The following is a 26,745-nucleotide window of genomic DNA, read 5'->3' as shown; positions in this document are numbered from 1 at the left end:
ACAGAGTTTGTCCATGAAGAACAGTCATCCAGCGTTTATGTGATGCATACTAATGACTGGAGGTGGCGTATTTGAACAGCCAACGGAGGTTTAACGGACATACAGAGTTTGTCCATGAAGAACAGTCATCCAGCGTTTATGTGGAAACATTTTCACTGCGTCCATGCGGAAGGCGTGGCGTTTGTAGGAAAAGGTCTATTTTGCTGGCAGGACTGAGTTTTGATTATTTGAGTATGATATAATGTATAAGCATGGTAAAACATATGCACAATACGAAACAGTATAAGCATGCAGTTTAAAATGTAAAATCAACTGTTTTGTATTTAAATTAAGTACAGGTGTGCAAGGTGAGCTGAGGAGTGAATGTGTGAGGTTTTATTAGTAGGCAGCAGTGCTAGTGAGGTTAGCGGGCATTGCAATATAATAAAATGTTTTTGTGATAAAGAAAAAATACTGGAGTCTTTGTGTAGTCGATATTAAAAGTGACTCTGGAATTAAAAGAGTTATCCCCCTGATTAGTAATTTTGGTCACATATATTTATGAAAAGTTCTCTGTTGCACCAGAATGTAAAACCAGACATTAATTCATTTCAATTTTTTAATGATTTAAATTTGCAGTGCTCAGTCGTGCTGATGTGCATAAAACCATAATGATATGGAGTAAGATCTCAGCTTCCAAACATCACAGCACAAGTCCTTCCTTCCTTCCTTTCCTTGTTTGTCCAATCTAACTAATCTTGCGCTGCCTTAGTAGACTGTCACATATCAGTAAACAGGTCACAACTGATATCTGAGGTAAAGCGTTCTTCACTTATCTTTGATGAGTAGACGCCTGAGTCAAGTCTGCTCCATGTCTCCCAATGTTCAGTGTTCTGTGTTTTAAAATCTTCGTTTTCCCAACGTGGAAGCCACGTTTCACTTTTAACGCTTTTTCAAGGGAATATATTTCCAACCTATTAAATAAACGGGAGAGTCTACTATCCTCGCTCCTCCCCGCTACAGAACACTGAACACTGACGGTATTGATTGGAACTTGGTTTTCGAACAATTTTTGGTGTTACCATAAGTGTGTATAATATATTTATATACACCTTTGATAGTTTTACCCCTGACGCAGCCTGAGGACGAAACGTGGCCACGTCGGGCATTGTCCCAATAAACCTTTTTGACCTTATTCTGCTTTTCTGTTTGTTTATGAACCATTTTATTATTACAGGTAGATAGAAGAAAGGAAAACAGAACAACTTACTCCATCCAGCTCTTTAACAATGTGATCAAGCTGTACCAAGACAAAAAAAAAATAAGATTGAGTGTCAGAAATTTAAAAAAATCCTACAATTTGCGAAAACCATTATAGGATTTGCATTCCTTTCTCTAATGCACCTTAAAATATTTAGGGGCTCTTTTAATAAAGGGGCCCATTTACTAAGCAACGTAAGGCTGTACGTGTGTACGATGCATGCCAAAGGGAGTTACCGCATGGCTCTTGCGGTAATTTTAGTTTTGGCGTGTGTCTAATTCCCCCCGGCCGAAAAAGAATGTTCATTTTTGGCCACGCATATCGGACACGCGCCAAAGTGGCATTTGGCGTGAGTAGGTCATCACCGCATGGTTACCGCGTGGAGATTTTACCGCTAGATCAATGGCTGGCGGTAAGGTGGCTAGACCCACGCCTATACGACCGCAAGCCATGTTTCAGTACAGCTTAGTAAAAGGACCCCAAAGTGTGGCAAAATCTGGACCTTAACATGCACTAAACCTAGATTTACTGCAACATCTTTTAAAGGTTTTTTTTCTTTTTTTGTCATTTGCAGGTCATTCGCTAATGTTCCATTAGCATGCTCTTCCTGCAGACAGTTAACATAGGAGCATTTACCACCTCCTATTTAGGATGTGCTAAGTTCTCCTGTGTTAACCCTGTGTTAGCCAGTTAGTTCACATTAAGGGGCATAATCGAACGGAAACGTCTATCTCCATGGGCGTTTATCTCCGAGAACGGGTCCGTGAAGGGGCGGACCGAACCGTATTTCCGAAAAACATGGACGTTTATCTTTTTTTGAGCTGGGCGTTTTTGTTTTTCAGCGATAATGGAAACCGAAAGCGCCCAGCTCAAAAACGAATAACTCCAAGACATTTATTCGTGGGAAGGGTCAGGATTCGTAGTGCACTGGTCCCCCTCACATGCCAGGACACCAACCGGGCACCCTAGGGGGCACTTTTACAAAAAAAAGAAAAAAGGTAAAACAGCTCCGAGGTGCATAGCACCCTTCCCTTGGGTGTTGAGCCCCCCAAATCCCCCTCAAAACCCACTGCCCACAAGTCTACACCATTACTATAGCCCTAAGGGGTGAAGGGGGGCACCTACATGTGGGTACAGTGGGTTTGGGGGGCGGTTTGGAGGGCTCCCATTTACCAGCACAAGTGTAACAGGTGGGGGGGGGGATGGGCCTGGGTCCACCTGCCTGAAGTCCACAGCACCCCCTAATAACTGCTCCAGTGACCTGCATACTGCTGCCAGGGAAGTGGGTATGACATTTGAGGGTGAAAATAAAAAGTTGTGAAACGGCATATTTTGTGGTGGGAGGGGGTTTATGACCACTGGGGGAGTCAGGGGAGGTCATCCCCGATTCCCTCCAGTGGTCATCTGGTCATTTAGGGCACTTTTTGGGGCCTTATTCGTGGAAAAACAGGGTCCAGGAAAAGTACCCTAAATTCTCGCTAAAAACGCATATTTTTTTTCCATTATCGGTGAAAGGCGCCCATCTCTGATTGCCCAATAACCACGCCCCAGTTCCGCCTTCACCACGCCTTCGACATGCCCCCATCAACTTTGTCCGCATCCACGATGGAGTGCAGTTGAAAACGTCCAAATTCGGCTTTCGATTATACCGCTTTATTCGTTTTTGTGAGATAAACGTCTATCTCCCGATTTGGGTCACAATATAGGCGTTTTTCTCTTTCGATTATAAACAGGATTATGTATTTATTTATTTATTTTGCTGCATTTGTATCCCACATTTTCCCCACCTATTTGCAGGCTCAACATGGCTTACAATGTATTACAACAACAATCACATTAATGGAATAAGAATTACAGAATATAGATACAGATATGGTGCATAAAAATATCATGGCAATCATATTAACGGAATAAGAGTTTGAGAATTGTTACAAATAAGGTGCAGAAGAATATCGTGTAGGATTAGAAGTGGATAATTAGATAAAACCTAACATAATGATATCGGGGCAAGATATAATATTCAGTAATGAGGATGTAACTAAAATAGATAAATTAAGAAGTGTTCCATAATACGCTAACTGGTTAACATTTACATATCCATTCTCCATCCACGACATGCCTCTCTCAAAATATATATATATTTTTAAATTGGTAACATGCAGGGTTAGCAGATGCAAACAGGTAAACTACCGCAAAATGCTTTAATTTGTGTCTGCAGTAGCCTGTTCGCACGCATTACCAGAGCATTAAGAGGTCCATATTAAGCAGGCTGCCTTCTGTGCTCTCAAGTGCTGCAATCGGTGCTGAGCCTGGATCAGTGTGGGCAGATGGGAAAAATTTTCCCCACCCAAAATCGGCCCTAAACCAGCCCAAAACCCACCCAAAGTCAAACCCCGCCTCCAACGTCACCGACCCCGCCCCTGACGTCACCTCTGATGTTGTTAGCCCCGCCCCTGATGTCATCTCTGATGTCATTAACCCCGCCCCTGATGTCAACCCTACCCCGGAAAAGCTTCTATTGGACCAAATTGGACCAATAGAAGCCCCGGAAAAGAGCACAAACCCCGCACAGCTGCAACGAAAAAGAAGCCCAATTTCCCGCAGCCCGCAGCCTTCGAAAATTTCCAGCATCCTGGCTTGAAAACCAGCCCAATTGGGTGGGAAACCCACCCATCTGGCAACACTGGCCTGGATAGTCAATGCTGAGCTGTTTCCGGTGACTGGCAATGAATATCCAGGTTTTATTTTTGGTGGTGGGGGGTGCTGGCTCAAACAGTTCAGGACCAATCTGCACAGGCACGCCATGAGACGACACTGACTCAACATCACTCAACAATAACAACGTATTTTAATACTGACTGATAACCATTTGTCAATTTTATTACACAAACTGCAGTTACAAAATGGCAGGGAAAATGGCGACTAATTTTACCTGTTCTGGAAGTATTTCACTTACCTGCTTATGTGTGAAAGCTAAATGCAAGGCCTGATCATCAAAATAGGCCTGTGCTAAAGAGTTCAAGGTATATTCAGAGATTCCAACGTACAGCATGGAATCGCTTGAGTCTGGGAGAGTGAAAGGGGCTGGAGCGAGAGCGGGCTCCGTGCGATTGTTAATTGCATAGAATGTTCCCTGAATTGGAAAGAAGTTCAAAGGTGGTTATTTATTTATTAATTTATTTATAGATATTTATATTCCACATTATCTCAAATTCTAAGCGGAGTACAAATACATACAAAAACTTAGGGGCCCTTTTACTAAGCCATGGCAAAAGGTGGCCTACGGCAGTGCGAGCACGTCTTTTGATCATGCGCCGGGCCAGTGTTTGCCGTGTCCTGGAAAAAGATCCCTTTTTTTAAGTGGCCGGAAAATGGACGTGCTGCAAAACAAAACCCAGCGTGCTTCCATTTTCGGCCTGAGACCTTACCGCCACCCCATGGACTTGCCGGTAAGGTCTCGCGCGTTACCTGGGGCATGCAGCGTTCTCCCATTGCTGTTTACCGCCAGGTAAGTGCCATGCAGTAGAAAATATTTTCAACCGCGTGTTTTTGACGCACGCCAAATTCAGACTTACCACCTGTGGCATGTGGTAGCCAGGTGGTAATGATGATTTGGCGTGTGCTGGGCTCACGTAGGGCCTTAAACATCTTTGTAAAAGGGCCTCTAAAAATACAATAACAATAATGAATTAATTAACACCACATCAAGATCTTCCAGGTCCAGGAACAGACACTGATGTTATGAGGTGAGAGAGGGTGTCGGAGCTTGCAAACACGCGTAGCTGGAACAACGCAGCTCTGGGCTGATGGTCACAGATGGTAAAGTCTCACTTCCTCTCTCCGGCATCGATCTGGACTTTTTATAGGCCCAAACGCGCCTGGTTATGCATCTGATGGCTTTTAATACTATTGTAAACATATTTCATTAAAAATGTAATAATCTAAAGAGGAAATAGTTTAAGGGGCTTGTTTACTAAGACTTAATTGGTTGTCAATGGGAGAACTGCATGTAGAAATGTTTTATTATGGAGATTCATTTTGGGGCACTTTTATTAAGCTGTGGTTTTGTGTCGGGCACAAGCTACCCTGCGCTAAAAATAGAAAACATAATTTTGCGCTGGAAGCGTGTTTGGGGGTGGAGAGTAGGCATGCCCAGCGCTACACTGGTTAATGCAGGTGCATCACCGCGCACTAACAAATTATCGCAGGGTTAGTGTGGAAGCCCTTACTGCCTAGCAGATAGGTGGCGGTAAGGGCGTCCGTGCTACTAGCCCTGAGCCAATACTTTATTCCATTTTGTTTTCATTTTAATGCTCTCTGAAATGATTCAGTGTGCACTAAAATGTTTGGTGTGCAGTACGGAACAGGTTTGCTAAAGTGTGCTAAGCAGTTAGCGTCGGTTTTACCATGCGCTAACCATAATTACAACAAATATTTAAAACAAATAGGAGGAAATATTTTTTCACTCAACGAATAGTTTAGCTCTGGAACTCTTTGCCGGAGGAGGTGGTAACAGCGGTTAGCGTATCTGGGTTTTAAAAAGGTTTGGACAAATTCCTGGAGGAAAAGGCCATAGTCTGCTATTGAGGCAGACATGGGAAGCAACTGCTTGCCCTGGGATTTGTAGTATGGAATGTTGCTACTCTTTGAGATTCTACATTGAATCTTGCTACTCTTTGGGATTCTGCATGGAATCTTGTCACTCTTTAGGCTTCCAGAATCTTGCTGTTCTTTGGGGTTCTACATGGAATCTTGCTACTCTTTGAGATTCTGCATGGAATCTTGTCACTCTTTAGGCTTCCAGAATCTTGCTGTTCTTTGGGGTTCTACATGGAATGTTGCTACTCCTTGAGATTCTGAATGGAATCTTGTCACTCTTTAGGATTCCAGAATCTTGCTGTTCTTTGGGGTTCTACATGGAATGTTGCTACTCCTTGAGATTCTGAATGGAATCTTGTCACTCTTTAGGATTCCAGAATCTTGCTGTTCTTTGGGGTTCTACATGGAATCTTGCTACTCTTTGGGATTCTGCATGGAATCTTGTCACTCTTTAGGCTTCCAGAATCTTGCTGTTCTTTGGGGTTCTACATGGAATCTTGCTACTCTTTAGGATTCCAGAATCTTGCTGTTCTTTGGGGTTCTACATGGAATCTTGCTACTCCTTGAGATTCTGAATGGAATCTTGTTACTCTTTAGGATTCCAGAATTTTGCTATTCTTTGGGGCTCTACATGGAATGTTGCTACTCTTTGGGATTCTGCATGGAATCTTGTCACTCTTTAGGCTTCCAGAATCTTGCTGTTCTTTGGAGTTCTACATGGAATCTTGCTACTCTTTGGGATTCTGCATGGAATCTTGTCACTCTTTAGGATTCCAGAATCTTGCTGTTCTTTGGGGTTCTACATGGAATGTTGCTACTCCTTGAGATTCTGAATGGAATCTTGTCACTCTTTAGGCTTCCAGAATCTTGCTTTTCTTTGGGGCTCTACATGGAATGTTGCTACTCTTTGAGATTCTGCATGAAATCTTGTCACTCTTTAGGCTTCCAGAATCTTGCTTTTCTTTGGGGCTCTACATGGAATGTTGCCACAATTTGGGTGAGAAAGGACAGGGGACTGGGCAGGGTTTAAGTGGAGATTAAGCATGGACTGCACATTATAATTACTGTGGGGACACGAATGTGCATTGTTAAATGTGCAACTGTAGGGTATGTTTAACACCACCTCATGAGGTGGTGTTAGGCACATCCATGCTGATCACTCTCGATAATAACATGTATTAGGGAAGTTGTCTATGTGGAAACTTCATGGGGAATGCTGTACACACCCCCAACTGATACCCCACAGCTTTTACACTCATCACATTTTAATTTTGGCTGTTAACCTGTGGTAAATGGAAATACCTACTGCACTTTAGTAAACCATCCCATACATTATTTCAGTGCGAGGTATCAGTCTCCCCCCACACTCCTAAGAAAGATCTTCTAGCCCAGCTGTAAATTCCTGCTCCCTTTCCCCATGCATTATCCAGGCTCCATCATTATTTCGGACCCTGTTACTAACCCTTATGCGTCCTTATGGGTCACAAGTAATCCCCACCCACTTCTGCCCTATTGCCACCATAATCCAAAACTACGTATGTGTAATTATAGAATTATGTATACTGAATTAAATCGTTTCCTCACATGATCAATATAACCAGAGGTATGATAGAAAGCTTCATTAAGCTTCAAGAAAATGAAAAGTATGGTATGTATAAGTATGTCACAACCTTGAATTGAACTAAAAAAGAATAATAACCACGTTGCGCCATTTTCAATGTGACACAAACACCCAGTAAAAACAAGGCATTGAATTGAACCAATTTTATAACCACACATGCTCTGTAGTTAATATACTAGGATGTACTTTCATTATCAAAGGATTTCTTTTCTAGCACGTTCAATTTACAAACACCAAATCAAACACTAAAATATAAAATAGTAAATCTGAAATTGCCTCTCCCTTTTAAACATATACAGTGACCCAAATTAACATTTAGGAGCTGCTCGGCCTTGCAATGTACAAAGCACTTCAGTTGTTACATTCCTGGCTTCACATTGTATAGCTGCTGCTTCTCTTCCCTTCACTAATTTCAAACAGATATTCTAACTCGTCATAGACAGTTTTGTTTTCGTGATTAAGAGTGAGTACTGCAGATGCCCCTTCCAAGTTGGTCAACCGTCCAATTACTGCAGGCATCTAACATAGTAACGTGGTAACATAGTAGATGATGGCAGAAAAAGACCTGCATGGTCCATCCAGTCTGCCCAACAAGATAAACTCATATGTGTATACCTTACCTTGATTTGTACCTGCCTTTTTCAGGGCACAGACCGTACAAGTCTGCCCAGCAGTATTTCCCTCCTCCCAACCACCAGTCCCGCCTCCCATCACTAGCTCTGGCACAGACGGTATAAGTCTGCCCTCCACTTTCCTCACCTCCCAACCACCAACCCCTCTTCCCCCACCTGCTCTGCCACCATAGACAGTTTTGTTTTCGTGATTAAGAGTGAGTACTGCAGATGCCCCTTCCAAGTTGGTCAACCGTCCAATTACTGCAGGCATCTTATTTTTAAATGGAGCTTGATGACAGAAATTTGCATGAGTCATAGATGTTTATAATTCACTACAGTGTCAGAAGGTTAACTAGCATCAGCTCTTAGTGAATCCACGCTCATTACCACTGTGCACAGTGATACTTGTACGCCAGGGCCTCTGTCTTATGAGGGGAGGGTCACATTATCGATTGACTGAATAAAATATTCTAACAGGAAAAAAAATGACCTAACTGCTGATAAGAGATTTACCCAATTCATTTGCCCTGGCATCACACTTACCTTTACATCCACATCAGCATACTTGTTTGTGAACACTGGTGAATTCACTAGTCTGTAGTCTATTTGAACATGGTCGTCGATCTTGTGTTGGACTATGAGAACAGCAAGCAACATATATGTTACAAGTAGAATATTAACTTTCCAAGTAAGAAAGCACAAGCTGATCAATTTTGGTGTTTGACTGAACAATGAAAACTCTCTCATCTTTTTCTCATGCCCGTGTTCTCTATTCAACATGCGGAATATTCCCAACTAGTAAAAAAGGCCCGTTTCTGACACAAATGAAACGGGCGCTAGCAAGGTTTTCCTCGGAGTGTGTATGTTTGGGAGAGTGTATGTGAGAGTGACTGTTTGAGAGTCAGAGTGAAAGTGTGAGTGTGTGAGAGAGAGAGTGAGTCTGTGTGTGAGTGTGTTTGTGAGAGTGTGTGAGAATGAGAGTGTGTGCAAGTGTGTATGTGAGACACAGTGTGAGAGAGAGTGTGTGTGTGTGGGCGAGAGAGAGAGTGTGTGTGAGACACAGATTCTCTGTGAGAGTGAGTGTATGAGACCAAGCGAGTGTGTGAGTGACTGTGTGGCACATAGAGAGTGAATGTGATACAGTGTGAGACAGAGTGTGTGAGAGTGAGAGTCAGAAAGACATTGTATATGAGAGAGAGAGTGTGAGCCCTGCCCTCCCAATCCATGCCCATCTGTCCCCTGCCCCCTCCATTCATCCTTTTCCAGCAATTCCCCTCTCTCCCTGAGCCCTGCCCTGCAATCCATATCCATCCATGCCCATCTGTCCCCTCCATTCATCCTATCCAGCAATTCCCCTATCCCTGAGTCCTGCCCTTCCAATCCATGCCCATCCATGCTCCTCTGTCACCTGGCCCCTCCATTCATCCCTATCCAGCAATTCCCCTCTCTCCCTGAGCCCTGCCCTGCAATCCATATCCATCCATGCCCATCTGTCCCCTCCATTCATCCCTATCCAGCAATTCCCCTCTCTACCTGAGTCCTGCCCTCCCAATCCATGCCCATCCATGCTCCTCTGTCCCCTGCCCCCTCCATTCATCCCTTTCCAGCAATTCCCCTCTCTCCCTGAGCCCTGCCCTCCAATCCATGCCCATCCATGCTCCTCTGTCCCCTGCCGCCTCCATTCATCCTTTTCCAGCAAGTCCCCTCTCTCCCTTCCATGACCCCCCCTCGCATCCATGCTCCTCTCTCTCCCATGTCCCAGCCTGGCCCGCCCTCTTCTCTCCCCCCCCCCCTTCGCATCCATGCCCTTCCCCTTCCCCTTCGCATCCATGCTGTCGTTTCTCCCCTGCCCTCCCGCTCCCATTGTTCTACTTTACTGGCCACCCTCTTCTCTCCCCCCAACATCCCTTTTTGTTTTTTTTCTTCTTTTTAAATTTACCTCCGTGGCGGTTCCGGCAGCGAAGCGTCAGGGAAGGAGGCGGTGCTCCTGACGTCTAGCTTTCCCTTCGCTGTGTTCCGCCTTCTTTTGACGTCATCCTTGACGTCAGAAGAAGGCGGAACACAGCGAAGGGAAGGCTAGACGTCGGGAGCGCCGCCTCCTTCCCTGACGCTTCGCTGACGGATTTGTTTGGGTTTTTTTTTCCGCCCTCGACGTCATGATGTTTGACGCGAGGGCGGGGCAGAGACGGCTGGCTGGCTTGAAGGCTTCACACCACGAATCCACGAACCCTTCAGCCTTGGAGTGACGTCAGATGGCTTCAGAACGTTGTCCTCAGAACGTTGAGGGTGCGTTTTATTATATTAGATATGCTATCGCTGGGCAAGAAGAGAAAAAACTCACCAGGGAGAGCGTTGACATAGACTGCCCACTTCTTGGACTCTTCTGCCAAAGCTGTGCATATCTGTCATAAATAAGAAAGAATTAAATGTGTGCCTTTAAATGATCGCACTTGGTGAATTTATTTATTTTATTTATTGCATTTGTATCCCACATTATCCCAACTTTTTGCGGGCTCAATGTGGCTTACAATTCATCGTGGATATGGGAAATAGAGGGGAACATACATTTATTATAACAGAGAGTTTTGGATTAAATGATAGTAATATTTTGGAGTCGATATTAAGTGTTGAACTCTTGGGTTCCCTGGTGGTCTAGTGATTAGGATTCGGTGTGCTCGTCTCCACAGCCCGGGCTTGATTCCCAGTCAAGAAAAAACTGATTTTTGGAGTGGAGGAGTAGTCTAATGGTTAGTGTAGAGGGCTTTGATCCTAGGAACCTGAGTTTGAGTCCCACTGCAACTCCTTGTGACTTTGGGCAAGTCACTTAGGGGCCTCTTTACTAAGCCGCATAGGCGCCTATGCGCACCCAACATGCACCAAATTGGCCCTTGTGGTAAATTCAGTTTTGGCGCGCATCCGCTACGCGCGACTGAAACATTTTTACATCAAGTGGAATTTGATGCGCCTAGATCATTACCGCCCGGTTACCGTGTGAGACCTTACGCTAGGTCAAGGGCTTGTGGTAAGGTCTCAGACCCAAAATGGATGAGCGGCAACTTTAATTTTACCACGCATCCATTTTTGGCAAAAAAAGGCATTTTTTGTAGGTGCACTAAAGAATAATTCTGCACGCGCCCAAAACACATCTACACTACCGCAGGCCATTTTTCAGCACACCTTAGTAAAAGTACCCCTTATCCCTCCATTGTCCCAGGTACAAAAAAACACAGATTGGGAGCCCTCTAAGGGACAAAGAAAGTACCTGCATATAATGTGTACAGCAGTGCATACATCTAGTAGCGCTATAGAAATGATTAGTAGTAGTAGTTAGTCAACTGGGTAGGAGATGCTGTTAATGGGTTAAGTAAAGTTGACTGAGTCAGGACAACATTTAACCAGATAGTGCCACTAGGGGGAGAAGTTGTCATCATGGGCTGCCATTGAAATTTGTTATTTTACTGTTAACCTCAGTTATCGCTGAAGACCAAGAAATTCAATGCTGAGACCTAAGAGCCTGCAGCGAATAGGAGCAGTGCCTGAATAACTACCAGGAGCTGCCGAAAACCCGGACACTCAGTTCTATTATCTGGATAAAGGCCGACACTGAATATCACAGGCACTCGGATAACTTCTGGGGTTTGTCAAAGATCAGATATTCTAGCAAAAAAAGGTGCCGGTACTCAAATGCCAGGCCACTCTTCAGGAGTGGGGTGATCACTGAGGGACCCACCCCATAAAAGCCAGGACCCCTGCAACCAGTCACAGAACCTATGACAAGGCAGAATTGGTGTGTAGAGCCTGAGCTCTTTCATTAAAACTTGGCCACCATGAGTCAGTTTTAGCAGACAATGGAAAAGGGGCCGGTACTCAGTACCCCCAAATACCCCTTCAAAAAAGCCCTGGGGCTAGCACTGAATTTCCAGTCTAATTCAGCCGCTGCCAGGTCCTGTACCTTGGCTTAATTTTCCTTTTTACACCAAATACTTCTTAGGCTGTGCAAACCATAAGGATCCCAGTGATTATTGATAGCATAATTTCCTTTTATGGGTTTTATTTTTCTAAAATCTGTGCCCGCGTAGTTATAGAATACACCTGGTCGGCGTCTAATTTAGGCCTCAAGATTTACACCAGGTTTTACTTGGCATAACTGCCTGCAACTAAATTTAGTCCTACAGATGAACGCTTAGCCTATTCTATAAACTGTGTAGAAATTAAGGTTGATTCTATAAAAAAAAAATATATAACTAAATTAAGACGTACTTTAAGGAAATTTCATTTTGGCGCCAAATGTCTAGGTGTGATGTATAGAATCTAGACCTAAGTTTCAAGCCTCTGCCTTAACTGTAACAAGCTTAACATGCTTTAGTCAAAGGCCTCCCTCAGGGGCTCTTTTTACTAAAGATTAGCTCCAGTTATCTGCAGCTGGGTCCATAGTACTACTACTACTATTTAGCATTTCTATAGCGCTACAAGACATACGCAGCGCTGCACAAACATAGAAGAAAGACAGTCCCTGCTCAAAGAGCTATGTAATAAAAGTGAGCCAAGTATAGGACAATCAAGCCATTGTGACATCACTGATGAGGTTGGCTCTTATTGGTGGCCTGAGGCATTATGACATCACAATATCACCTCTGATTACAAGAGACTACTACTACTACTATTTAGCATTTCTATAGCGCTACAAGGCATACGTAGCGCTGCACAAACATAGAAGAAAGACAGTCCCTGCTCAAAGAGCTTACAATCTAATAGACAAAAATGAAATGGGCCCTGCTGCAGATAACTGGAGCTAATCTTTAATAAAAGACCTCCTCAAACACTAGACTGCAATCATGTGAAGTCGTCTGAAGCACTAGGTCGTCTGTCTGGTCAAATGTTCCTCCCTTTCTTCTTCCCACATTTGTCTTTAAAAGAATAGGCAGAGGACGGCAACACCTCAAACTGTAAAGGTCTGATTCAAAATAGTTTCAGCTCACAGCAGTGGCGTAGCTACGTGGGGCCCGAGGGGGCCTGGGCCCCCGTAGATTTGGCCCTGGCCCCCTTCCGACGATCCCTTTGAACCCCCCTCCCGCCACCAACCCTCCCCCACCGTCGCCGCCCGCCCCGCCACTTCCAATACCTTGTTGTTTGCTGGCCCCGCCAGTCGAGAATCTAGTTCTTCGGCGCCGGAGTAGCGCCCACATTCAATGCAGTTCCTGGCGGGATCAGCTGTTTCTGACGCCGTACGTGATGTACGGCGTCAGAAACAGCTGATCACGCCAGGAACTGCATTGAATGAAGGCGCTACTCCGGCGCCGAAGAACTAGATTCTCGACTGGCGGGGCCAGCAAACAACAAGGTATTGGAAGCGGCGGGGGAGGGTTGGTGGCGGGAGGGGGGGGTTCAAGGGGATCGTCGGGGGGGGTTCAATGTGGTGTCGTCGTCGGCTGGGGGGGGCGGCGGCGGGAGGGGGGCTAAACAGTGCCCCCCCCACCTAGGGCTGTGGCCCCCGCTCCCAGCGAGGTCTGGCTACACCCCTGGCTCACAGGCATCCATGTGATGATTTAGGAAACTCTTATTAGACATTCATGTGAGGCTTATGTACTGAAGGTTTTCTCTCATTTGAAAGAAGCACCAAGTGGGAGCGATGCTGTCAGTGTAAGAATCACCCAGAAGGACCAACAAGGCCAGTTTAAGAAGGAACAAATTAATTTAAGCCTTACCATATCATCTTTATTTATTTTTTTTTTCAGATTACGATGAATTGTGAAATCCGATCTGTGAATGACAACACGGCTATAGACCTGAATCATACATTCCTTCTTTTGCAGAATGGATGGAATCTGGCATATCTGACCTATTGCTCTGAGTTCGAGCAGCATTTCAGGGCCACCGAGTACCACAAAATCCAACTGATAGTCGTAGTTTACCTGTGAGTTCAGGAGCTTGAGGATGACGTCTTTGATCTTCTCGTCGCCATACTTTTTCTGGATCAATCTGTCAGGAATTGAGTAGGAAAGAAAATGCATGGATTTCAAAGGTCCATCAAGCCCAGCATCCTGTTTCCAACTGTGGCCAATCCAGGTCACAAGTACCTGGCAAGATCCCAAAACAGTACAATACATTTGATGCTGCTTAAATAAGCAGTGGATTTTCCCCAAGTCCATCTTAATAATGGTCTATGGACTTTTCTTTTAGGAAGCCATTCAAACTTTTTTTTTTTTAAACCCTGCTAAGCTAACTGCTTTTACTACATTCTCTGGCAACGAATTCCACAGAGTGGAGAAAAAATTTCTCCAATTTGTTTTAAATTTACTACTTTGTAGCTTCATCGCGTGCCCCCTAGCCCTAGTATTTTTGGAAAGAGTAAACAAGCGATTCACATCTACCCGTTCCACTGCACTCATATTAAGGCAGTCTAGGGTAATATTTAAAAACAGGTCAAGATCTAGAAACATGGGTCAAATTTAAAGAAATGCTTAGCACAGACAACACTAGCACAACCTTCATATCAAAGAAGGCATTCAAGGGTATAAAATGTGAGCAAATTCACTGTAAGGTAAGCACATACCATAAGTTAAGCACTTAGAGCCAGATTCTATATAAGGGCCTAAAAAATCCGCATGGTACACATTTCCGCCTAAGTGTATTCTATAAGCGGCACCTAGATTTAGGCGCAGTATATACAATACATTTAGTTGATATCCCAGTGCTGAGAACTACAAGCCTCCATATACACCAATGAAAACATAGCATAAATCCCTGCTCATAGATTTACATGCACTTGGCCATATTTAATAACAATGCACATAAGTTTTGGTAGGCTGATTTCCCCGCCCATATCCACGTCCCTTTTAAACTGCATGCTTTAGAATTTAGGCGCAGTTTATTACAAAATACGCTTAGCGAATTGGGCATGTAAATTTAAATTACTGCCAATTAGTGTTCATTAGTGCTTGTTAAGAGCTGTTGAAAATGCTGATTGGCATGTTAAAGCCAATTAAGTTACGCGTGTTGCTATAGAATGCGCCTGGATTTTGGCATGGATTTCTAGGCACGCTATTTAGAACTTGGAGGTTTCTACTGTAAGTTATCTGCATTGCATGCCACACTTGCATATTTGCATGCTTGCATGATTGCCATTGACCTGAGGTAAATGGGTGCGTCTGCATGTAGGCATGTTAATGTGGGTTTAGGCTAGTATTCTATAAGAAAGTCCAGGCACTCCCTATACAGCAGTGAGGCACCTAAAAGGGGGTGCACAATCATACAACTGCCCCCTTTAAGGGGTCTTTTACAAAGGCGAGATAGCATTTTTAACGCATGCTAAAAATTCACGTGCACTAAATGCAAAGATACCCATAGGAATATAGGGCCAGATTCTATATATGGTGCCTAGAAAAAACATGCGATAAACATTTCCAGCTAAGCGTATTCTATAAGTGGAACCTAGATTTAGGTGTGGTATATAGAATACGCTTAGTTGATATCCCTGTACCTAAACTACGTGCCTCCATTTACACCAACGAAAACGTGGCGTAAATCACTGCACGTATATTTATGCACACTGGGCCATATTCTATAACTATGCATGTAAATTTAGGAATGACCACACAACAGCCATTTCCCCGCCCATAGCCACGCCAATTTTGAACTGCACGCATTAGATTTCAGGCGCAGTTCGTTACAGAATACACTTAGCGAGTTGTGTGCATAAATACTAATTATTGTGAATTAGTGTTTATTATTGCTTGTTAACCGCTGTTATCAATGCTGATTAGTTTATAAATCAAATTAAGTTGTTATAGAATATGCCTGGATTGCGGCACGGATCTCTAGGTGCAATATATAGAATCTGGCAGATAATGGGCGTCTTAGCGGTTAGCGTGTGCTAATTATTAGCATACACTAAAAACGCTAGTGTGCCTTTGTAAAAGGAACGCTAAGTGTCTATGGGGTGAATGTTCAGTACAAAAGTCCCATATGCCTTATTTGAAGTAATCAAGACAACACATTTTAATTATTTTTTTTAATTAAAAATGATTTGTCTTGTTTACTTGCATTGTTCCGGAGAATAGCAATTTTGAATCAGTCTAACTTTGTGTTACATTCAGTGGCGTAGCTATTTGGGGCCACAGGGGCCTGGGCCCCCGTAGATTAGTCCCTGGACCCCCCTGCTGACGACCCTCTGGACCCCTCCCGCCGCCAACCCTCCCCCGCCGCCGTCGCTGTCCGCTACCTTTGCTGGCGGGGGACCCCAACCCCTGCCAGCCGAGGTCCTCTTCTTCCGGCACAAGGCTTCGTTCTGAAACAGAAACAGAACGAAGCCTTGCGCCGGAAGAAGAGGACCTCGGCTGGCGGGGGTTGGGGTCCCCTGCCAGCAAAGGTAGGCGATGGCGGGGGAGGGTTGGCGGCAGGAGGGGGGGCTAAAATGTGCCCCCTCACCTCGGGCTCTGCCCCCCCCCCCTCCCGCCAAAGTCTGGTTACATTGTAATACAATTTCTCTGATACCCACTTTAATGGTCCATTTAACTTGATTTCGACCTTCTTGATGTCAGACTGACAGCTGTTCAAAGATAATAATGGAGACCCTGTATCATTCTTTGAAATTTTGAAGGCCATTATGAAAGAAGCTTCAGATAGCTCCAAGGTAGTTTTTTCTTTGGCTTTGCTGTAGAAAGAAGGGGATATGGATTCATATTAGACATATGTGAAACATCGTGGAATTTGTTCAGTTGTAATCAAAATTAGGGCCCCTTTTACTAAGCCGCATAGGCGCCTACACACTCCCAAAGCACGCCAAAATGGACTTACCGCCCGACTACCGCGTGGCTCTTGCGGTAATTTCATTTTTGGTGCGTGTCCAATACGCGTGACTGAAAAATATTTTTTTTCAGATGCACGTAGCAGCCGTGCGCCAAGTGGCATCTGAGGCGCCTAGGTCCTTACCGCCAAAATTCTTTACCGCAAGGTCTACGGCTAAGGGTAAGGTCAGAGACCCTAAATGGACGCGCGACAATTTTGATTTTGCCGCACACCCATTTTCGAGGAAAAAAGAGGCCTTTTTTACAGGCACACTGAAAAATAATTCTGCGCGTGCCCAAAACCCACGTCTACACTACCGCAGAATTGAAAGGTGAATGTTGATGCCTTGTTTCTAAAAATGTAAAAGTCTTCAGGTGCTGTTACCCAGATGTGAACTCCTGACCAGAACCATATTGAGATTTTCAGAAACATTATTATTATTATTATTATTAGATTCTTTATATACCAAATAACAGATATAGTTATCAACGTAGGCTACCATTCAGACTTTTAATTTTACCACTAACTCATGCTATTTTAGTACGGGTCTCATTTTATGTAATGAGACTTAGGGGCAGTGGTGTAGCAAGGGCGGGACGGTGGGGGCAGTCCGCCCTGGGTGCATGCTGTGGGAGGGTGCAGAGAGCAGCCACGTGCCTGTCGACTCCGCTGGTTCCCTGCTCCCTCTGTCCCGAACAGGTTACTTCCTTTTCCGGGGCAGTGGGAGCCAGTGGAGCCGACAGGCGCCAAGAATGCACCCGGGGGGGGGGGGGGGGGCTTGATGCGCCGGGGAGGGAGGTGTCATTGCGCTGGGAGGGGGGGGGGGTGTCGTGCTGCACCCTGGCGGGACGGACGCCACTGCTGCACCTGGGGGGGGGGGGGTGCGCAGTGGTGATCCGCCCCGGGTGGCAGCCAACCTAGGATCATCACTGCTTAGGGGCCTTTTTAGTAAGCCGTGTAAGCGTTTCTGCACACCCAACATGCACCAAAAAGGAGATACTGCCTGATTACTGCGTGGATCTTCCGGTAATTTCATTTTTGGCGTATGTCCGATACACGCATCTGAAAAATATTTTATTTTATTTTCGGATGCGCGCCAAGTGGAATTTGACACGCGTAGGTCATTGCCGCCCGGATTCTTTACCGCTAGGTCAATGGCTGACGGTAAGGTCTCAGACCCAAAATGGATGCGTGGCAATTTTGATTTTGCTGCAATGTCCAGTTTCGGCAAACAAAAAGGCCTTTTTTACGGGCGTGCTAAAATAAATGGATCGGCGCATGGCCAAAACCCGCGCTTACACTGCCGCAAGCCATTTTTCAGCGCGCCTTAGTAAAAAGACCCCTTAGTTACTGATAGCTGAGGTTAACAGTAAAATAACACATCTTAACGGCAGCCCAGACTGATAAGTTCATCCCTTAATGCTGCTGAAAATCACAGTTTAGTGCCCCCTGCACTACCTGGATGGAGCTAGTGTGGTCCAGAGGTGGAGGCAGGAGTTATCAGATGACCGACAATATTCAACTCTGGTTTTCCAGATAACTATTCAGATCAGTTAAGATGGAAAAAAAAAATGTTCTCCAAAATTAACCAGTGGTTACTCTGTAACAGGACTGACTGTCATCGTAATCTCTGTAATCATGACTCAGCTCTGATATCCAGATGGGCAACTGGTTATAACTTCGAACTCTGCGGCCAGCATTTAAATGAAACATTGACTGCAGAGTTTGAATACCGACCTGTAATTGTTCAGGATTTCTATATATTTATTATTATTGGTTGGTTAGATTATGTTCGCCTCAACCCCATTATCGTTCAAATACTCATCCACAAATTTCCACCTAATCCAAAGGTACACATGTGTTTATATACTCTACACATACAGTTGTGTATTTTATAGAATGCATGGATACATGGTAACTCTGCCTCCTTCCTGCCCAAACCACTTCCATGGGAATGCCTACGAGCGACACTTTCATAAGTATTCAGCACCTTGTCGGATTGCCTACGAGGTTTTATTTTGTTTTATTTCTATTGATTACCTTTAAAGTGGACTAACACGGCTACCACACCCCTCTACTCAAAGCCCTGATGAATCTTGACTTTCTAGATGGGAGGTGCATGGATCAGGCTCCCAGGTTTACTCATGTTGATGTGACCCATTTCTAAGTTGCAGCTAATGAACTCTCTATAATCTGCTTGACCTCTTATGAACATTTAATGCATTACCAACTTGTATTTCCTCATACTGGAAATGGCGATCGCCATTACGGAATAATGTAAGCCACATTGAGTCTGCAAATAGGTGGGAAAATGTGGGATACAAATGCAACAAATAAATAAATGATTCAACAGTACTTACATAGTCCAGTGTTCCACATTCCAGTTGCTCAGAATAGTTGCTTTACTATTTTTGATGGCCATCTGAATACCGACATCGGGTACAAAGGTCAGTGAACTGTCGATAATTTTGTAGTCTTCTACTTTTATGCTGGGGAAAAATTGCAAGCATGAATATTAGAATATGGTGCCTCTTTTTGAACCCCTAGTCATATTTTAGATGGGCAAAACCAAGCATTTAGATGTGCATAATGCAGACGTGTCTAAATACCGATTTTACAGCTGGAATGTATATGTCAAAAACTCAAAATTTGCATATAGCAAAGAGGCATAGTCTAGGTGTGGTTTTGGTAGGACTAGAGTAGGTCTAAAAAAATACTCACAATAACACAGTAAATGATGGCAGATAAAGACCCTCACTGTCTATCCAGCCTGCCCGACAAGGTTACCAGAGCTGCGTGCCCACTGTGTGTAGGCCCCAGCCACTCATGCTTAAACATTGGTTGTCATGTCTCCATCATGTCAACTATATAGGCAGCCACACATGATGGGAGTCTTGGTTATTCCCCATTTCAGAAGGAGAAGGACGAACATCTGCTCAAAAACAGATGTCAGGATTTACACCTGCTATGCCAGGTGCCCCAGAGGACTTTAAAGGCCGACTGAATTTCAGATTCGGCACCAAAACCAACCAGAAATCCGGGTTTGGGTTTCTGCCTAAAATGCCTGTGCATTTTCAGCGGAAGCCAGCGGAAGCCTGAAACTGTATCTCCACTATCAGTGCTGCAGGCCAGCCTCCCCCCACCAACCCTGAGAAAAAAAACATGGCTCCCGCTCCCAGGCTCCCCACCACTCTGCCCTCGTCACCCACAGTAGGTCCTCCTCGAGCCTACCTTTTAAAAGCCCTGGTGGTGTAGCGGTATCTTCGGCCACTGACATTAATAATTTATTTTTTTTTAAAGCAGACACCTACTTTTCTTTATAAAATAGGCTTAAGATAGGCACATTTTGGCCGCCTTAAACTAGATGCTTGGTTCTAAAGTTACCCTCTAATTATTAATATAGCAGATAATGCAGAGCTGTTAACACCACCCTGATGCCACAATGCAGTTAACAGGCAGTAAGTGTATTGTTTGCATTTATTGTATAATAGTTCCAGTGACGTTCCTAGGGGGGGGCGGTGGGTGCGGTCCGCCCCGGGTGCACGCCGCTGGGGGGGTGCCGCGTGCCTGTCCGCTACGTTCGTTCTGTGCTCCCTCTGCCCCGGAACAGGTTACTTCCTGTTCCGGGGCAGAGGGAGCATGGAAACGAATGAAGCGGACAGGCGCGCGGCACCCCCCCCCAACGGCGTGCACCCGGGGGGGGTTCCTTTGCCCGGGGGGGTGTCCTTTCGCCGGGGGGTAGGGTCGCGCTGCACCTGGGGGGGCGCTGCACCTGGGGGGGGGGGCGGGGCGCATCAGCGATCCGCCCCGGGTGTCAGCCCCCCTAGGAACGCCACTGAATAGTTCACTCAAGCCTCTGAATTAACTGAAAATCTAAACACAGCCTCGGAGTGGTTGTGTATATATAATATTAAACACACACTCTGTTATCCACCTTATAACAATTATTTCAATCACTGATGGAGAAAAAAGCTTCAGTATCGCCACCCAGCCAGCCCGACATAGCAGGCTATAAGCCGTAGGTTCGGCGCACCCGCTTGCTCTAAATTTTTCGGATACAGCAGAGCGAATAGAGGATCGATTTTGGATACAATTGGATATTACTATATAACCCCTGACGCAGCACTAGCGAAACGGGGGCTCCCTGTCGGGTTGATCAGCTGGTGATACCGATGTGAGCAGAACACTACAGCGATTGGATTAAGCTAAGTGATATCTGGCGGGAACACCGGGGTTGAACCTAAGATTACAATGTAAATGATATGGATTGTATCAGAGAACCATTGAAATATTGATCCTAATAATTTTGGACACACACAACTGTTATTTGAGATTGATTAAGTATTCTGCGAGAAGTAATTTATTGATGGAGTTTTATTTTAAGCTAAATGATGGTACGCCAAACCTACGCCTTACAGCCTGCTATGTCGGGCTGGCTGGGTGGCGATACTGAAGCTTTGTTTCTCCATCAGTGATTGAAATCATTGTGATAAGGTGGATAACAGGGTATGTGTTTAATATTATATATACACAACCAGTGTGAGGCTCTGTTTAGATTTGCATTTATTGTATGACAAAATTCTGGTAAAGCTTCCTCCCCAACAGAAAACACAGATCACTAGATATTTTAAACCATTTAACGAGCCAGGAACGGCTCCTAGAATGGCTCCTGGGTGGTTACATGGCACGTAACTGGCTATCCAGTAATATTCAGTTGGTGATAGCTGGTTATCGTCTGCTGAATATTGCCGGATAACACTTAGCAGATATAGAGGGGCATAATTGAACGAAAACGTCTATCTCCATGGGCGTTTATCTCCGAGAACGGGTCCGTGAAGGGGCGGACCGAACTGTATTTTCGAAAAAAAATAGACGTCCATGTTTTATTCGACAATTTGTGAGCTGGGCGTTTTTGTTTTTCAGCGATAATGGAAAATGAAAGCGCCCAGCTCAAAAACGAATAAATCCAAGGCATTTGTTCGTGGGAGGGGCCAGGATTCGTAGTGCACTGTCCCCCCTCACATGCCAGGACATCAACCGGGCACCCTAGGGGCCACTTTTACAAAAACAAAACAAAAGGTAAAACAGCTCCCAGGTGCAAAGCACCCTTCCCTTGTTTGTTGAGCCCCCCAAATCCCCCTCAAAACCCACTGCCCACAAGTCTACACCATTATTATAGCCCTAAGGGGTGAAGGGGGGCACCTACATGTGGGTACAGTGGGTTTGGGGGGTTGGACGACTAATAAGCATTAAGCAGCACAATTGTAACAGGTAGGGGAGGGATGGGCCTGGGTCCACCTGCCTGAAGTCCACTGCACCCCCTAACAACTGCTCCAGGGACCTGCATACTGCTGCCAGGGAGGTGGGTATGACATTTGAGGGTGAAAATAAACAGTTGTGAAACGGCATATTTTGTGGTGGGAGAGGGTTTGTGACCACTGGGGGAGTCAGGGGAGGTCATCCCCGATTCCCTCCAGTGGTTATCTGGTCATTTAGGGCACTTTTGGGGGCCTGATTCGTGGAAAAACAGGGTCCAGGAAAAGTGCCCTAAATTCTCGCTAAAAACGCATATTTTTTCCCATTATCGGCGAAAGGCGCCCATCTCTGATCGGCCGATAACCACGCCCCAGTTCCGCCTTCACCACGCCTTCGACACGACCCGTCAACTTTGTATGCTTCCGCGATGGAGTGCAGTTGAAAACGTCCAAGTTCGGCTTTCGATTATACCGCGTTATTCGTTTTTGGGAGATAAACGCCTATCTCCCGATTTAGGTCGCAATATAGGCGTTTTTGTCTTTCGATTATAAGCTGGATAGCCAGTTATATCATGCAATATCACCGGCTATCCGCCGACATTCAGTACATCCCTGGCTAAGTTTGGCCACAAAAATAGCAGGTAGATGTTTATTTCTTTACTTGATATACCGGCCAAAAGCTGTTCACTGGAAACAGCCCGGTATTGAATATCCAAGCTCAGTGTCTGATTATCGGGCCCAGAGTAAATGGACAACTAAGTTATTACTACTACTAAACATTTCCATAGCACTACTAGATGTACGCAGTGCTGTACACATTAGATACACGTATTTTCTCTGTCCTTAGGGGGCTCACAAGGTCACAAGGAGCTGCAGTGGGAATCGAACCCAGTTTGCCAGGATCAAGGTCCACTGTACTAAGCATTAGGCTACTCCTCTACTCCAGTTCTCTCTGGACCACTACAACCTTGCGGTTTCTTACCCAGATAACTTTTATTTGGATAATCCATGGCCATGTGTTTACCAAATAACTTTCAGTCAGATAAGTGGCAGCAATTTTCAGCCAAAGGCCTTAGCCAAATAACACCACTGTTAACTGGATAAATGCCCTTGACGTCAGGCCCCTGGGACCTTCAACTAGGTGTAACTCCAAAGCTGGGACTTCATTTTTTTCACACGGGACATTAACTACTTACTTGGTGATCTCATATTTCAGTTCTCCTTGGATATCTTCTTTACCACTTATATTTGGGATTGAAAGAGCTTGTACTTGACTTTCCAGAAAGTTCTTTGCAACCTCATGAGCTATCGGAAAAGAAACACAACAGAGAATATTGAAGGAGTAGACTGTTGAGTACTGTTCCTCTGGCTTTGTTATTATCGGGATGTCTCTGAGGAACAACAGCAGACTTTTAGATGATTCTGCAAAAGCAAATTTCAATTTTGGGCCAACTTGGTAGAAACCTCTCCATAGAAATAAGTGGACAAGCTACCTATTAAATATTTTACAGGAACATATTGTCCACATTAAGTTTATCAAAAAGCGCTTCATGTTAAAAAGTATGCAAAATGCCTGAAGATTTGTATCAGTTTTCACTTGAAGTGCTCTTTTGCAGCCCTTGATCTGCCCCTGCCCCTCCCATAGCCGTGCCTCCTTTTCAGATCTGCACGGAAAATTTACAGGTGCATCTTTATAGAATCCCAACTAGGAAGTTGCAAATTTTAATTGTTGACAATTAGCACCAATAATTGATCGTTAGTGCCCAAATATTGCCAATTAACTGTTCATTTGTCCAATAAGTTCCACGCGCCAATTATGGAATATGGCCGATGCGTACCAAATTTTGTCACGCAATATTGAATTTGGGGGTTAGTGCAAAACTGCGGAGAGGGAAAGGGAATGAACACATGGGCAGAGCATGGGTGTGCCATGGGTACGTCAACAGGAGGGGCATAATCGAACGGGGCTGGCCATCTATAAGGGTGGCCATCTCTAACGCCGGCCCCGTCAAGCGGCGTACCCGACTGTATTATCGAAACAAGATGGCCGGCCATCTTTTGTTTTGATAATACGGTCGGGGCCGGCCAAATCTCTTAGAGATCGCCAGCGTTAGAGTTGGCCGCCATTGTTTTTCGCCGATAATGGAAACTAATGGCGGCCATCTCAAACCCAGCCAAATCCAAGGCATTTGTTTGTGGGAGGAGCCAGTATTTGTAGTGCACTGGTCCCCCTTACATGCCAGGACACCAACCAGGCACCCTAGGGGGCACTGCAGTGGACTTCATAAAATGATCCCAGGTACATAGCTCCCTTACCTTGTGTGCTAAGCCCCCCAAATCCCCCCAAAACCCATTACCCACAACTGTACAACACTACCATAGCCCTTAGGGATGAAGGGGGGCACCTACATGTGGGTTCAGTGGGTTTTGGGGGGTGGTTGGGGGGCTCCCATTTACCACCACAAGTATAACAGGTAGGGGGGGGGGATGGGCCTGGGTCCGCCTGCCTGAAGTGCACTGCACCCACTACAAATTGCTCCAGGGACCTGCATAATGCTGTGATGGAGCTGGGTATGACATTTGAGGCTGGCATAGATGCTGGCAAAAAAAAGATTTTTTGGGGGGGTGGGAGGGGGTTGGTGGCCACTGGGGGAGTAAGGGGAGGTCATCCCAGATTCCCTCCGGTGGTCATTTGGTCAGTTGGGGCACCTTTTTAAGGCTTGGTCGTGAACAAAAAGGGACCAAGTAAAGTCGGCCAAATGCTCGTCAGGGCCGGCTTTCTTTTTTCCATTTTCCATTTTCGGCTGAAGTCGGCCATATGGTGACCACCCCCCGTCCCGCCTTCGTTATCCTATCGACACGCCCTCTTGAAGTTTGGCAGGCTCCGCGGCGGAAAGCAGTTGGCACCGGCCAATGTCACAGTTTCTAGGTTTTTCTGTTATGAAATTGTTTTTCCTAATGTGGATGTTGGATCTTTTTTTTTCTTGCTAAAGAAAGATCAAAATATATTCAGTTTCACATTGTTGAACAAAAATGTTTCTGTTTTATAATAAATTTTTATTATTTTAGTTACATTTGTACCCCGTGCTTTCCTACTCATGGCAGGCTCAATGCGGCTTACATGGGGCAATGGAGGGTTAAGTGACTTGCCCAGAGTCACAAGGAGCTGCCTGTGCCTGAAGTGGGAATCGAACTCAGTTAAAGTGTGCATTTCTGTAATAAACTCTAAAAACAACCAGCTTTGTGTCAGGCAGCATAAGCAAACATCTTCTATGACAATATACAACTGGCTTACAGTAATGCATGTACTTTTTTAATGATAGGCACTGTATACATGAAAGCATATAACATACCAAAGTCTAGCCCCTTTTGAGATATCATTAATTTCATTCCAGGATTGACACAATGAGAGAGGGTAAGTCCTGAGACAAACAGGACAAAACAGGAAACCTTCCACATCTCTTTGTTCCTTCCTTCTGCCAGTCTTCTCTGGAATCTGTTAACAGGTACAAAAGAAAGTGATCTTAGGGTCCTGACATCTGTGAGGCAGACGGGCAAGATCCAGATAGTAAACATAGTAAACATACATAGTAGATGACGGCAGAAAAAGACCTGCACGGTCCATCCAGTCTGCCCAAGAAGATAAATTCATATGTTCTACTTTTTTATTTGTACTGTCCTCTTCAGGGCACAGACCGTATAAGTCTGCCCAGCACTATCCCTGCCTCCCACCACCGGCTCTGGCACAGACCGTATAAGTCTGCCCAGCACTAGTCCCGCCTCCCAACCACCAGCCCCGGCACAGACCGTATAAGTCTGTCCAGCACTAGCCCCACCTCCCAACCACCAACCCCGCCTCCCAACCACCAGCTCTGGCACAGACCCTATAAGTCTGCCCAGCACTAGTCCCGCCTCCCAACCACCAGCCCCAGCACAGACCGTATAAGTCTGCCCAGCAGTAGCCCTGCCTTCCAACCTCCAGTCCAGCCTCCCACCACTGGATCTGGCACAGACCGTATAAGTCTGCCCAGCACTATCCCCACCTCCCACCACCGGCTCTGGCACAGACTGTATAAATCTGCCCAGCACTAGCCCTGCCTCCCAACCACCATCTCTGCCACCCATTCTAGGCTAAGCTCCTGAGGATCACTTCCTTCTGCACAGGATTCCTTTATGTCTATCCCACGCATGTTTGAATTCCGTTACCGTTTTCATCTCCACCACCTCCCGCGGGAGGGCATTCCAAGCATCCGCCACCCTCTCCGTGAAAAAATACTTCCTGACATTCTTCTTGAGTCTGCCCCCCCCCCCCCCTTCAATCTCATTTCATGCCCTCTCGTTCTACCGCCTTCACATCTCCGGAAAAGGTTTGTTTGCGGATTAATACCAGATGTGATATTAAGGAAAAATGTAGTAACTGCATATTGAAGAGAGAGCTGGGCTGAGTGCTAGTACATCGTATTAGCAGGGGAATAAAAGTTAAAAAAAAAACAAAACAGAAGGTGATTCATTTTATTGGGTTAACCTAATACATTTCTATGAGTGCCTGTAGTTAGACGCCCAGAGATCGTGTATGTGGCGCCTATTATATGTTCATGACAAGCCGTTTTACTAAACCGCGCAAACATC

At 45.2% G+C, this 26,745-nt stretch overlaps 1 protein-coding gene across 1 annotated transcript in view; it reads right to left on the bottom strand.

Moving 5' to 3' along the window:
* LOC115476687 (BPI fold-containing family C protein-like) overlaps positions 1-26,745 on the bottom strand; it is a 49,030-nt gene that overhangs the window by 17,413 nt on the left and 4,872 nt on the right. The window contains exons 2-10 of the mRNA XM_030213205.1: positions 25,470-25,612; positions 23,313-23,421; positions 19,222-19,350; positions 16,572-16,727; positions 13,987-14,053; positions 10,416-10,476; positions 8,618-8,709; positions 4,197-4,373; positions 1,250-1,279 (exon numbers count right to left, since the gene is read on the bottom strand). Coding sequence (XP_030069065.1) covers positions 1,250-1,279; positions 4,197-4,373; positions 8,618-8,709; positions 10,416-10,476; positions 13,987-14,053; positions 16,572-16,727; positions 19,222-19,350; positions 23,313-23,421; positions 25,470-25,575 — 927 coding nt within the window. The 5' untranslated portion in view covers positions 25,576-25,612. The remainder of the gene's footprint in view (positions 1-1,249; positions 1,280-4,196; positions 4,374-8,617; positions 8,710-10,415; positions 10,477-13,986; positions 14,054-16,571; positions 16,728-19,221; positions 19,351-23,312; positions 23,422-25,469; positions 25,613-26,745) is intronic.

Source organism: Microcaecilia unicolor, chromosome 8, assembly GCF_901765095.1.
Source record: "Microcaecilia unicolor chromosome 8, aMicUni1.1, whole genome shotgun sequence".
Classification (NCBI taxonomy): Eukaryota; Metazoa; Chordata; class Amphibia; order Gymnophiona; family Siphonopidae; genus Microcaecilia; species Microcaecilia unicolor.
This window is presented reverse-complemented; position numbering and strand designations above follow the sequence as displayed.